General features: G+C 44.1%; 1 protein-coding gene across 1 annotated transcript in view; it reads right to left on the reverse strand.

The window, feature by feature from the left end:
- Positions 1 to 630: 630 nt before the first annotated feature.
- GLI2 (GLI family zinc finger 2) overlaps positions 631 to 15592 on the reverse strand; it is a 240405-nt gene continuing 225443 nt past the window's right edge. The window contains exons 10-14 of the mRNA XM_088473666.1: positions 13572 to 13721; positions 12258 to 12422; positions 8836 to 9102; positions 5010 to 5346; positions 631 to 4331 (exon numbers count right to left, since the gene is read on the reverse strand). Of these exons, the coding sequence (XP_088329792.1) occupies positions 2068 to 4331; positions 5010 to 5346; positions 8836 to 9102; positions 12258 to 12422; positions 13572 to 13721 (3183 nt within the window). The 3' untranslated portion in view covers positions 631 to 2067. The remainder of the gene's footprint in view (positions 4332 to 5009; positions 5347 to 8835; positions 9103 to 12257; positions 12423 to 13571; positions 13722 to 15592) is intronic.

Here is a 15592-nt window from a genome sequence, read left to right on the forward strand (position 1 = left end):
GGGCGTTTTAAGGGTGTGCATAATTAATCCAGCAGCGTCATTGACCACGTCACTTGGTTTTTTTAAACTCAGAACTGCTCGCAAAATAGCGGTTGAAAAAAACCAACCACAAGAATAGCGAGCAGTTCATACGCTGTACGATGTACTCGATTAATCTAATAAATAGCGGACATGACGTATGGTGCGAGCGGCCAGGGGGCGTTTTTATCAAATAAACAAGCGTATGTTTTGCTCGCTCGTTCAGACTTAGAGGTGTGAACAGACTGCAATGTGCGAACGATCATTTGAATAGCCACCCCTTGTTTTTGAACGAACGACCGCAAATAGCGAACGGCTCTGAATGAGGGCCCAGGTCTTTACCAGATCAGAGCTGATGCAAAATTCAAGTGTTTTTTTCGCAGTACAAATGATAATGCCCCTTTCAGCAACCCAATAAAAGCACATTCAAAAAATATATGACATGCTCTTGATCGGGCCTGGCTAACCTGTGGCTCTCCAGCTGTTGTGAAACTACACATCCCAGCATGCCTTGCCACAGTTTTAGCATTCCCTTATAGCAAAACTGAAGCGTGCATGCTGGGACTTGTAGTTTTACAACAGCTGGAGAGCCACAGGTTGGCCATTCCTGCTCTAGATGCAAAAGTGCAAATATCCCCATAATAGTATTTTTGTTGCATCTTAGCCATTTTGTAGGCTGTAAATTAGGCCAAGAGAACACAAAGCACAGAGAAAAGAGGCCGGAAAAGATGGATCCATTCATGTTTAGATTATAGATTACTATTCACATTTTCTATTCTTGCAAATAGAAAACATCACATACATTTATATGTAATAAAGCTCTATAGGATCTATGTATTAAAACAAGTATGGAGGAAAGAGTGGAGTATTTCCTGCCTTTCCTCCATATTGCCTGCTTATTTCTCCTCTTCTTGGTGCACTAAACCCTCCTTCAATCTGTGTTTTATGCAGTAATTAAATATTACATCTTATGGTGCATATTCTGCTCCAAAAACCTTCATAGCTGCCTTCATTTTGTTGTGGCTCTATAAGGGGACATCATCCACTAAACTTCCTAAGCTCTGATTGTTTCCACAGCACATGACAAGTTCTCAGCAACATCTGCAAATCCACCCAGTACATTGTATTCCTGGTAACGTTTTTTTCATAAACTTATTTTCAATGTTTGCTTTAAGTTAGCCTTTCACAATAATAAAGACTAATATTCATAAATACAGTTTCCCTTTAAATACAGAAAAGACAGGTCACAAAAAAGATATACATTTTGCTTCTGTAAACCTAGACCTGTGAGTGCAGAAAATACAGTCATAATACTATGAAGTTTGCTCAGCAGTCTGAGGTTAAAGGAGAAACTATATAATGGTGACCATACAGTAACTGGATGAAGCATAAATCAAGCCTCTGACAAGCAGCTAACTGTCCATGGAGAATTTCTCCAGTATAACATACAATATGGCTTTTTATGACATGTGAATGAGTTGGCACAACATATAAACATACAAAACTTCCATGCTTCATAAAGGTGAAAAAATCCATGTACTGAGTATTTACAAACAGATGTAAACAACACTGAGGCTTTGTTGGCAATGTTATTTTGAATAGTCAGTGCACTGATAAACAGCAGTTTTCCCATGATCTGCCCATACACATTAATGTTAAGACTTCCTATTGCTTATTACAGCAGCGGTTTGAGGTTAAGGCCTAATGTCAGAGTCCCTTCAATACTGGGTATCGTTAAAGGTTAGACCATTTCCCTGTGCACCAGAAGTTGCAAAATTCTTTTAAAAAGTTTATTTTGGCAATTTACAGGCCACATCCTGTTGGATCAGGGATAGGATGTGGGCAATTGGGAAAGTGGACATTGGAAATTTCTCGGAGACAGCAATTTACAACTTGAAATACAGCTTGGATCCGTTTTACTTGCTTTGCAAGTCACATGGTCCTGTAATGAAGTCATAACAATTTACTGGAGATTGTCCTACATATATAGACTGTAGCCAGTAGGGACAAGATCCCAAACAAAATTGCCTTCTTGACTTGTGCTTCTTGTTAAGACATGAGGTTGAGAAATTTACTTTCTTCTGCCAATGTTGTAAGCATGGAGCTCATATCACCTATGGCCATATTGCTTATGCCAGCTGGGATAGAGGGAAAAGTCAGGGAGTTTCTAGGAGTTGTGAGGCGAGAAGAGTTTTGGGAGAAGTTCTGCAGTAGACCAGGGCTCAGGGTTCCCGACATGAGACTAGAATGGTCTCCATCATCCAACATAGCATCAAAAACTATTGCAGATGGGTGTTCCAGGCCTTGCGAATCCACAGTGCTTGTTACCTGGTTGACACCTGGAGATGGCATGGTGGGGATCTGCCTGGTTGTACAGTCCCTACTCACATTAAAATTGCCATTCTGTTCATACATGTGTATTTGGCCAGTGTAATAGAGTAGACCATTTTCGTTAACATTCATGCATTGCTTTGGATCAGCTTCCTCACTTGTTCTCTTCGGGGTTGCCTCTGCTGTCTGTGGACATGGACTATGCTCAGTCACTGAGTGCGGGCTCCTCATACAGGTGAGATGATGCCCTGATTGTAAACTTGTTTGTCTGTTAGGGGGATGTGGTCCAGGTGGAGGTCTTGGCTGAAGCATTGCATTATTCACTACCTGATCAGCCATCCCCATGTCACAACGCTGAGAGCTGAACGTATTCTGGCGACTCTGGTTGGTGTAGGAGTTTGGTGGCCGAAGACTCTCACAATTTACATAAAAGTTATTTGCATAGTTCTGAGTATTTGTTCCATGCACCACCTCTCGATTGCCATTCATCATCATGCGTTGGTTATTCATTGCGTTATTCTGAGAAGAGAGTATGTGGAGTCCAGTTTTTTCTAACACATTAGAGGATGTTGAGAGCTGGCACTGCCCTTTATTACCTACTCTTGCCTTGTGTTGGTGATAACTTTGCTGTTGGTTTAAATCAGAATTGGCATTTTGATATAAATTCCCCTGTTGTTGCCTTTGCTGTAAATAATTAAACCTCTGTCCATTAACAAATACATTTCTCTGCGCAAACTCTTGCTGTACTGAAGTCATGTTATTCTGATTAGCCTGAAATGTATGTGGGATGAAATTTTGACATTGGTCGAAGTTTTGTTTCTGTTGTACAACTGTTAAATTCCCTTGGCCAAAAGGCTGTTTTGGCACATCAGTGATGACATCTACAGTACCAGAGCTGACTTCATTCCACTGCACAGGCATGCTGTTTTTCAGCACCTCAGATGAATCCATAGTTTCTCCGAAGGCTTGGAGGTTCCCACTTGTATCAGGCCCAGCAGACCTACACTGAACCATTGTCGGCTGATAGTAATTTTTCATATTGCTTTGCAAATTTGGAGGTTGATTATTAAAATCAGAAGTGGGGTTATGCTCTGCTGCTCCTCTATTTTGAGATTTAATATATTGGACAACATCGTCTGGCAGCACAAGGTCATCATCTCCACCAGTAATGTCCATATCAGCTGACATGCCTTCCAGGATGACATTCTCACTGATGCTGGGTGGCCGCGGTGAGTAGATGTGTCTATGAAGGCTACTGTCTGAGCGAGTATACTGCTGAAGACTTGCATTTCTTCTTTCCATAATCTGTGGTGGATGCAATGCATTCATGCTGTTCATGCTGTGGAAACGCTGAACCCTTGGATGATGTTGGCCTTCGATTCCTGCTGTTGTCCTTACTGGGTCACTAGCACGTCTCATGTTGTGCCCAGGAATCTCATGTGAATACATTGGTACTGCAGCATTACCAGAGCCATCACTGCATCGTCTTGGGCCAGGGGGCTGTCTGAAAGCAGGTAGGGAAAAGCTTGACCCATCCAGCAGACACATTTTGTTTCTCAAGCTCATTTTCTCCATATTGGGGAGAGGAGTTGGTGGTGGGCCACCAGTTGCTGCTGCATACTTGGCTTTTAATCGATACTGTTGAGCTGGAGTTAGATTAAGAAGTGTTGGGAATCCACTACACTGGCTTGCATCACTAGACCTTCTAGATGCATCTGTGGAAATAGGATCATAGGAATCTGCAGAGCTACCATTGTTTTGTCGTCTGCTAAACTGTGAGGCTTCACTTGAACGGCGGCTGGAGAAATTTGGGGAGATCCCTGAGGATCTGCGGCTTGTGTATGCAGAGCTGATTGTGCTTGTGGCACTGTCACGTCTCTCGTTCAACTGATTCAGCATGGTGATATCATTCAAAGACAAGTCTGAGATTCTTGGGTTTGTATTCACACCACTTGGGACACCAATACTGTCAAGTAAAAAGCCTAAAAGACAACAAAATACAGATAATCATTTCCCGTACCCATAAAAACGCAACAAAATGTACCAATAGTTTGTCTCATTTTGTTCTAGTTGTTGATTTTTAAAAGAAATTCATGAAATAGGTATCTTTGCAAATGAAAGGAGATATCAGAAGAAATTTCAAAATGTTCCTCTGAATTCACAATTAACCACTTAACCGACGATTTTTCCAGCAAAACCTGCCAGAAATTGCTGGGTCTGCAGGAAAGTCGCGGAGTCAGAGGAGATCGGTTCTGCACATGTGTAGAACAAATTTCCTCATCAAAAACACAGCAGGGCGGTGCGGTCACATCTTGTGAGCTGAAGCACAGCTTGCTGCGTTCGCATCCCATACCATCACGTCAGTAAAGTGGTTAATCTGGAGAGTCAATAAAATAAATCCAAAGAGCCACAATTATACTGATATACTTAAACAGACTTTGATTAATCACCTAGGTAGCCAACACACATTCACTTACGATATGACGAGCCTAACAGATAATGAGTGCTCTCTCCTAGTAAATGGGGTAATAAAGGAAGAATGTTTTTTTTTTATTATCTATGTAATAAATACACAAATGAATGAATAGTCCATGTACAACCTGATAACAGATTCTATTCAACTGAATCTGAGTAAATACCTCCTATCTCATAGTACACACCATTTCCGGGGATGGCCGGGAGTTTGGTGTTCCTCGTGGGTGGAGCTGTATTCATGAATGAGCAGGATTCTTTCAATGTCTTCAGTTTCTCTTTCTTGAGTTGTTCCAGCCTCTGCACTGTGGTGCCACCTTGTCTTCTGAGCTGCAAGCCGACCATTGCATTACCAGAGGAGACGGTGGAGTCCACCACAGAGCCAGTATCCTCCAAACCAAAGATGTCTCCCAGGCCTCCCTCACCATGTAAGTTTAATTCTACTCCGCTATCAGTGTTGTTGGTGTTGCCAAGTGGAGATGGCTCACTGCTGCATGACGACTGCCCACCAGGACTGGACTGCATCTGAGAGGCAGAGAGTATGTGGTCAATGACAAATGTACAACATACTCATGTATTTTGTGTAGTTGGAGAACAGCAGCAACACACAGCCAACAAATCATCCACCTGGCTAGGAGTAGTGTCCGGGAAAGGAACATGCTGAGAATATCAGTAAAGGTTTCCACAAAACAAGGCGACTCTGTGAAGCATATGCCATTGTTTTCATGTTGCTTATATATGGCAGTACTAGATACTAATATGTGTTGCCTTTTTTTGTAGATAACCACATTTGTGGAGAACTTGGCCTTACTATGTGCTCTTATTCTGCATTACTTATACCTGACTGTGGCGTGTTGCTTATTCTAGATAATGTAGACTGGAACAGATGAAACATTATGAAATATATGACATCCTTCAGTCACTCCCCCATACAGGTATGGGGCACAGTATACACACCTCTCACCTTGATATGGTCTGTCCTTAGGAAGGTGTTAGAGGGGCAGAAAGAATGAGATGAGCAGTTAGTAAAGGATTGAAAGTGCAATAAACCGTATTAATCCACATTACTGAGACATTATCAGAATGGGTAATGTTGGTCACTATTGGTAATTAAGTATCAATATAAAGTCATACGCTACAATTTTCTCCAATAACCACAATGATTGTCAGCTCAACAACACTATGTTCTTCAAGAACCACAATTTTCTCCTTGAACCAAAATCACTGTTGGTTCTATATTATAATGGCTCCAAGGACACCAATGACTGTCGGCTCTATGTTATAATGTTCTCCAAGAAACCCAATAATTGTCAGCTTATTTCAGAATTTTTTCAGAGAAACACCTTAAAGATTGTCAGTGGTGTTCCACAATACAAAGTCAGTTTTATATCACCAAAGTTTCATGAACCCCAGAGATTATCTGTCACACTGTTCTCCACAAACTGCAGTGATTGTCAGTTCTATGTCACACTGTTCTCCACAAACTGCAGTGATTGTCAGTTCTATGACACACTGTTCTCCACAAACTGCAGTGATTGTCAGTTTTATGCCACACTGTTCTCCACACACTGCAGTGATTGTCAGTTCTATGTCACACTGTTCTCCACACACTACAGTGATTGTCAGTTCTATGGCACACTGTTCTCCACACACTGCTGTGATTGTCAGTTCTATGTCACATTGTGCTCCAAACACTGCAGTGATTGTCAGTTCTATGTTACACTGTTCTCCACACACACTGCAGTGATTGTCAGTTCTACGTCACACTGTTCTCCACACACTGCAGTGATTGTCAGCTTTATGTCACACTGTTCCCCACACTGCAGTGATTGTCAGTTCTAGGTCACACTGTTCTCCACACACACTGCAGTGGTTGTCAGTTCTATGTAACACTGTTATCCACACACTGCAGTGATTGTCATCTCTATGTCACACTGTTCTCCACAAACTGCAGTGATTGTCAGTTCTATGTCACACTGTTCTCCACACACACTGCAGTGATTGTCAGTTCTATGTCACACTGTTCTCCACACACTGCAGTGATTGTCAGTTCTATGTCACACTGTTCTCCACACACACTGCAGTGATTGTCAGTTCTACGTCACACTGTTCTCCACACACTGCAGTGATTGTCAGTTCTATGTCACACTGTTCTCCACACACACTGCAGTGATTGTCAGTTCTATGTAACACTGTTCTCCACACACTGCAGTGATTGTCAGCTTTATGTCACACTGTTCCCCACACTGCAGTGATTGTCAGTTCTAGGTCACACTGTTCTCCACACACACTGCAGTGGTTGTCAGTTCTATGTAACACTGTTATCCACACACTGCAGTGATTGTCATCTCTATGTCACACTGTTCTCCACAAACTGCAGTGATTGTCAGTTCTATGTCACACTGTTCTCCACACACACTGCAGTGATTGTCAGTTCTATGTCACACTGTTCTCCACACACTGCAGTGATTGTCAGTTCTATGTCACACTGTTCTCCACACACTGCAGTGATTGTCAGCTCTATGTCACACTGTTCTCCACACAGTGGAGTGATTGTCAGTTCTATGTCACACTGTTCTCCACACACTGCAGTGATTGTCAGCTCTATGTCACACTGTTCTCCACACACTGCTGTGATTGTCAGTTCTATGTCACACTGGTTCTCCACACACTGCAGTGGTTGTCAGTTCTATGTCACACTGTTCTCCACACACTGCAGTTATTGTCAGCTCTATGTCACACTGTTCTCCACACACTGCTGTGATTGTCAGTTCTATGTCACACTGTTCTCCACACACACTGCAGTGATTGTCAGTTCTAAGTCACACTGTTATCCACACACTGCAGTGATTGTCATCTCTATGTCACACTGTTCTCCACAAACTGCAGTGATTGTCAGTTCTATGTCACACTGTTCTCCACACACACTGCAGTGATTGTCAGTTCTATGTCACACTGTTCTCCACACACTGCAGTGATTGTCAGTTCTATGTCACACTGTTCTCCACACACTGCAGTGATTGTCAGTTCTATGTCACATTGGTCTCCTCTCCACACACTGCAGTGATTGTCAGTTCTATGTCACATTGTGCTCCACAAACATAACTATTGTCGCTCTATGACACCATGTTCTGCTAGAACTGTAGTGATCGTCAGCTTCAATGTTCTCAAGAACCAGAATGATTGTCACCCCTATTGTCCCTAAGCCACAATAACTTTTACCAACTGTCCAAGCACAACAGGAATACATTTGCAAACTTAAAAAACCTAGTAGATTGAATAAGGCATCATACACACTACTGTTAAACCCCATTGGCTCACTAATATTTTGAACACTAAATCTATACATGTAAACGGGTCTGACAATGTAACCTACTGTTTCCAATGTCAGCTTACTCAGTTTTGTATTTTCTTGCATAGATTTGCATTGCATTGGCACTGGATTGATCAAAGGCCTTTTGCTTCAAATTAAATTCTTTGAGGTCAATAGAGGAACTTACAGCTACCTCCCAAATGCAAATAAAAAAGCTAGTTTGCACCTGCATTTCACTTGCAGTTTTTCAGTATTATTGCTATGTCTAAACACTCCGAAGATAATCGAGTGCAATGAATAACTGGAACAGGCAAAATAAATGCAAAAATAACCCAGTGTGTAACTTTTACTTACCAAACACTAATCCCGAGATCACATAAACTCTGCATTTTTGGCCAAGGTCGGTTCTGAGTAATGAGTTTATTTTTTGAAAGACAGCCCTACAGCCACTGCTCAATTTCACTAAGGTAATGTATATAAACACTATCGCCAAAGGCACCTTTATTTCCTGCAGTCCTCATATCCACTAAACTTTACACCATCTGAACTGACTTACTGTAAATACACATTTTATCTCAATGTAATAGGCTCAGCACAAAGAAGGTTTATAAGCAGCTGTTTACAACAGTATATTTAACAGAAGCCCCAATCCTAGAGCTGCATACAGATATGTATCATGGGGATATAAAGTGATTACTTACCATGCCATCCTCAGTTTTGATAGTCCTGGATTGGAAGCAGTCCTCCCTTCCTCTAGGGGCTCCATTAGACTCACTGTGTTCTGTAAGCAGCATGTTCCTGGCTTCATTGTCCCTGTTTTCTTTAGGTGCTGGTCTGGGAATGACATCATTACGTTGCTTCTTCGTAACGTGCGCCTCGGGGCCATGTACGGTCTTAACATGCTTTCGCAGAGAGCTAGGGTCAGTGTACCTCTTCGTACATCCTGGGATCTTGCAGATATATGGTTTCTAAAATTCAGTGTATAACAGTTACTATCTTTAGCAAAGATATCCAAAATCACAGTATTAGGATTTATCAGAATCACAAACCCACAGAAATGGATTCGGTCTGATCATGAGCGGTAGCCTATTAAGAACGTATTTGTATATTTATCTGCATTCTTTTATATACTTTAAAGGACTTATGCATTTATGGGACATTACCATATAGAACACCATTCCGATAAATGGGCCTGATACTGAGTCGGACACATCCCTGGATGCTTTTCTGTTTGGCCACGGCAGTCGACATACTTCCTTGAACTTGAACCTACCCCATGCTGGGTGGAATAGATCCATCTGAAACAAGTGTCCAATTTCTGTCCGCATGCTGTGATGAAGCAGGGAAGCCGCCATACACTCCCATAATACTCCCATGAGACGGACTAGTTCCATGCGGTCACATGGTCACTACCCATTTACTGCCCAGAAATGCCTATTTTATAGATAGCGTTCTCCATCGACGGCAAATTCCACCTGTGTGCATAAACTTGATCTGACAAGTGTAGACCCTGATTGTTTTCCCTGGCACATGCTATGGTCCGCATGATCAGTCCCCAATTCCACATGCATCTGACTCAGAATAAGGCCCAGTGACCACATACAGCAGAACAGCCCATCACATCATCATCAGCCACATATTGCACAGAGATACATAAACATTTCCAGACACATACTGCAGTCGGGATGTAGTCGTCAGACTGGCAGATTTCATGCCGCCAGTCTTAATTTCCGACACGGGACTTACGATAGTCGTCAAAATACCGACGCCTATCTTAATACTGGCACCGGAACACAGACAGACGCCAGCCCGAACCAGGTAATTCCGGGGCGTATTAGCCGGGGGGGGAGGGGGGTGTTAGGTTTAGGTACCATATTGCAGGCTTAATTTGCATAATATCTGTCGAAATGGTTACATTCAGAAAAAAAAAATAGTGTCTCTCCAAATTCATAAACAGTCCCAGGCCTCTAAACCTTGGCTGGTATTGGAAAATAGGGGGGAAAAATGATGTGGAGTTCCCCCTATTTGCTAGTAACCAGGTTGAACCAACTGGGGGTCTGACGCTAGAGCAGTGGGAAACAGCGCATGGGATCCTCCGGCCATAATGGCACACAGGCCTCAAACTGGTCAGCCCAGGGCTGGAATCCTTAGGGAAGTGGGGATCCCCTCAAAAATGGAGACTGAAAGTCCAAGGCTCTTCTCTGCACCCCCTGGGCTTTATGTGTTGAGGTAATAGTAATGAATGAGTTACATAAATACTGTTTTTACAGGTGGCCTACAGGTCCCAGTAAGCTTGTCCCGGCATCAGTGGCATAGGTTCATCCCAGACGCCCAGAGGCAAGTCATAATTTGGTACCCCCCTCCTTCACAGCGGCAATTTACATGCAGACAGGCTATAGATAGACGAAGGCAGCAGCTGGTGGTCTGACATGGAGCTCTCTACTAGTGTATGGTGGCTTCTCAGGTGCCCGGGAAGGGGTACCATGTATTGGGCGGCTGTGACGGTACACTCCGGGTACATAGTTACAGCCCAAAGTGGGGTGAATATGTTGTGGACAATGGAGGAGGTGCCCCTCCAGAGCTGGAGCCTGGCGGCAGGCGCCTCCATTGTCTCCCATAGTTCTGCCCCTGCCCGGCATGATAGCACTTTTCGAAACACAAGAGTTAGTATGCACAGACATTAAGTACCCACTGGCACCTAATGCTGAGTACACACTCGGTGATATATCACTCATGCTATTAATGAGCGATATATCACGAGTGCATCGGCGGGTCACAGATATTATTAGGTCAGCTCTGCAGTACAGTGAATACAGATATGTCGGAAAGATTTATAGGTGTATCTGACTGTGTGTACGACAACCTGCTGACTGCTGTCACTGACATGCTTGGGCAAATTTGAATGTCAGCCCAGACACATCGAGGGGCTGATTAGTAAGTGTGTATAGCTTACCAATCGGCTGTGAATAAAAATTACAACATTCCAATTGGATTAAACCGAACTCTATCTGTGTGAAGTAAAAACATGTCTCTGTCTGATGTCTATCTACGAATGTATGCTTATTTTGCTAAACAAGTTCACAGAATTTCAGCTCCATGGAGTTTCTACATCTCCTTTGAACATGTCCAGAGACTGCAGTACTTTGTTACTCGGCACACATAGCTAACAATAGCAGAGACCTACTGTGCCTGATTCTAGCATCTGTTGCTGGAGTCGTGGGAGCGATAATCTGCAAATGCTAGTTTCAGCCCTCCCCGTATGTACTAGCGTGTACCTGAATGTACAAGCCCTAAGACGCCCATTTTCAGTGCCCGTGCACGCTGTAACACCGCCGGTGGTTCTTGACACACCACCGTCGGTGCACCAACGTCACCAGCATCACTTGCACCAGCCCTGTGACACGTGCAGTCTCTCGTGTGAACATGGCCCCTGTGTAAACGGCAGAGTGTCTGGATACACAGCCACTTCCACTGACACACTCGCGACTCTCCCATCACACGCCCATGAGATGTATATGTTGCATTCACTTCAGGTCACTCCCAGTCACCGCCCATCGATTTGCCTCTCAGTTTCGGAAACCATTGGTCCCGTAGGTAACAGCGCCTTTGTGCATACACTCAGTGTAACGCAAGCACCGTAAGGGTTTTCAGAATATTATGAGAATGCGCAGTAGCAACTACATGAACATCGGCATTGCGTATGATTTGCATCCACCTATGAATTAGGACCAATGTGTCTATTTTAACAAGTAAGCTGCAGGGAAATTTCTAACTGTGGTTTAGGGATCACTGGAAAAAATTAAAGGAGATTTACATTTGTGCCATACAGGTGACTCCCATTTCCTCTCGAAGCCCTAACAGAAAGCTCTGATCTACACTGATTTGGTACGAATGTACCTGCACATGTGAGCAGGTCTAACATCTGCTTCCAATCTCATAAACACAAGAGCAGCCACAGTGAGAGGTGTAACAGAGGTGCTATTTGGCTCCCCTGGAAAATAAATTGTATGTCAAGTAACTTTATTCTCCAAGGGTTTTATTTGACTTGACACAAGGTGTAAAATTCTCTCTGTCAGCAGAAGAGGGTTTTCCAATACGTATCAGGATGCTGTGGGACCCTCACCTCATTGGAATGAGTCCTGTTCTGGTGCTTAGCTCGGTCAGATGCATTGGAGAATGCCTTGTTACAGCCCTCATGCTCACACACATAAGGTTTCTCTCCGGTGTGGGACCGAAGATGCGTCTTCAGATTTTCCAGTCTGGAGTATGCTTTGAAGCAGCCTTCAAACTGTGGGAACAGGAGGAACGTGTAGAGCAAAGATACAGTAGTTGTGACAAAGAAGTATAATTGAATCTGTTGGTACTCACTGTCTATGCAAGCTTCACCAATTCCCCATAATCTGAAACCTACTATCTGTCCTGCCTTCTGCATTGTCGTCTCTGAAACAATATTTTAAAGATGTTGTCTAGCACCTGTCCTCGGTTATCCTGTAACCACCTCCCCCGGGTTAGTCATGGACTGCCGGTGCTCCGTATCCCAGTGGTCAGATACCCGACACCAGCATACAGCAGGGTGACAATCCAGTCAGAAGGCGGTAAGTATACTACCCATCCCCTACTCCTCCATCACCGCAACCTAAACCTAACCTTGCCCCCTGTAGCCTAACCCTCCCCCTAGTGCCTAACCCTAACCCCAGTACTTACTGTTGGGATGTTGGAACCGTAATTCTGACTGGTATTGGAATTCCGATGCCAGCATTCTGATCGCCGAAATCTCGACAGCCGGGATAATAACTATATCCCCCCTTTCGACACAAAAGTTCTAAGAGAGGCACTCAATGGGCACCGCGCTTCCACAAATGCTGCTTTTTACCTTAGAAGGTGGAAACTAGAAGGGCGTTCTCTGTTCCTTAGACTTTGGGGATGGCACTGGGCTATCACATCATAGCCAGGTGTCACACCACCAGTGTATCAGACACTGAGGAGGCAGCAGCCACATGGGTAATGAGCTCCATGTAAATGTACCTTGGCTGAATTAAAACCTTGGATGACTGGCTTTATGTTACTCATTCAGTGTTTCTGGTTCCCTCTAACCATTGGTGCCCTGGGTAACTGCTTAGGCTACCCTAATGGTAGCCCTGTCCGTCCGTACAGTATGTGGCAAATTATGCCTTGACCCTCTTACTAATATGAATAAGAGAGGAGTATACACCAATAACTCAACTCACAAGCAACGGGACCCAGCAAGTGGTAGAAATAGATCCCTTTTCGCCCACAAAGAGCGTTAACAAAATCTGGTTTATAGAGTGCCCCTACAGGACAGCCCGAGGTTCAGAAAATGGTTTGTGACGCCCTCCAGGGGTGCCAGCAGCTGCTATAAATGGGACAGCTCTTCACAGCTGCTGAGATCAGCAGTTCTGCAGCAAGAGCAGCTTACTGTGCATTTATGCGGCTTCTCCCCCGTGTGTCTTCTCATGTGAACCACCAGCATATACTGGGCTTTAAACGGCTTCTGTTCCCGTGTGCAGTCCCGCCAGTGACACACAAACTCCTTCTTCTCCCCATGGATGTGCTCGTTATTGATGTGCTGGTGACAGAACACAGGGGTAACCTCATCAACCATTTCCTTATGTTATCGCCTGGCCATATATTATCTGGATACTAGGATGACAGTATAATGGCTGGTAATTTACACTTCATTCGATAATTCCTTTTATTGTAATACACGCATATAGCATGTTGAGCTAGAATAATAAATGCAGTACTGTTTAATGTAACACATACATTATAATGTTATATGCCACTACATGTATTATTATATTATTACAGGACATTATACTTAGAAGATTTCATGTTTTTAAACAACATTTATAAATTGGTTATTTTAAAACACTTCAACAATTAAACCAATATTTTATGTCTTAGAGCTGGAGTGACTGGTACCATTTATTGGGCTCCTGCAGTGGGTAATGGGACTGACGTCATGACGTCTGTCCCATAATGCTGAGCGCGCCAGCTCGGGCAGGAGCGGCGTCGCGAGCAGGACCAGAGATTCAGGTAAGTATATATATATATATATTTTTTTTTTTTAAACCTATCTGCACAACGGGGGAGGGGGGTGGCTACTACTGGGGGCGCCATTGGGAGAACCTACTCTACTGGGGACTACTACTTGGGGGGGAACTACCACTGGGGGCATTATGAAAGGGGCCTACTACAAGAGGCACTGCACTCGGGGGACCACTACTGGGGGCAATAATAGGAAGGGCCACTACAGGGGGCACTGGATAGGGGGGATCACTACAGGGTTCCTGCATAAGGGGACCACTACTGGGAAAACTGCATGGGGGGGGACTACTGCTGGGGGCACTATATAAAGGGCACTGCATAGGGGGGAGGACTATTACTGGGGGCACCATATAAAGGGCACTGCATAAGGGGATACTGCTACTGGGCGCACTGCATTGTGGGGACTGCTACTGGGGGCACTGCATAAGGGGGAACACTACGTGGGGCACTGCATTTGGAGGGGCCACTACTGGGGGTACTGAGTACGGGGAACTAATTGGGGGCTGTATAAGGGGGTCCACTACTGGGGATACTGTATAAGGGGCACTACTATGGGCCTGCATAAGAGGGACCACAACTGCATACTGGGGGTACTGTTTAAGGGGTACTACTGGGGTTAAGGTGCATATGGATAGGAATGTTCAGCGTGAAAATAAAGGGGTGTGTCATGTTGACACGCCCCATTTTTAAGTGACCACGCCCATTTTTTTCCGCGCGCACAGCTCGGGATGTTGGGGGGGGGGCTCCCTTTTCAAATTTGCCCTGGGCTCCAAATACCCTAGTTACGCCACTGGCCTGATTCAGAGATGTATGCAAACCCGATGGTTTACATAATTTTCCAATGGTGTGAGATCTGCGCACGCGGTGCCCCCAAGCTGCAGCATGATTGACATAATGCGGCTATTTGGATATGAGGACATGGAGGTGACGGCCAGCACTAATGAAAACAGGGGCATGTCAGCCCCATTTTCGAGCCGTACTGAGGCTGGTGTCTCCGACTTTTCATGCAGCTCCACTGGCTCGGCAGAGTGAAAACTCTGGTCATCCTGAGTAAACCGAGGGTTACTTAGATGGCTGATAATCACGCAGATGATCTGATGCTGAGCATTCGGACGCAGCAGTGGATCAGTGAAGCCGGCAGGAGGCATCTATCTACACAAGATGCCTCCAGTGGCAACTAGTAGTTTTTCTTATAATAAACTGTTTATTAACCATAAAGACTTTTTCATCTCATTTCTTTAGTTCTTGCAGTGGCTCTCTCTTGTCTGGGGATAACAGAGAATTTTAGCTCTGGACACAGCAGTCTACTTGTAAAGTCAGCAGCAATATTATTATTTTATCTTTCTATATGTGTAAGGTAAATATCTACTTTATTTATAAAGAGGTGTC

This window comes from Taudactylus pleione, unplaced genomic scaffold (genome assembly GCF_031769625.1).
Source record: "Taudactylus pleione unplaced genomic scaffold, aTauple2 ptg000138l, whole genome shotgun sequence".
Classification (NCBI taxonomy): Eukaryota; Metazoa; Chordata; class Amphibia; order Anura; family Myobatrachidae; genus Taudactylus; species Taudactylus pleione.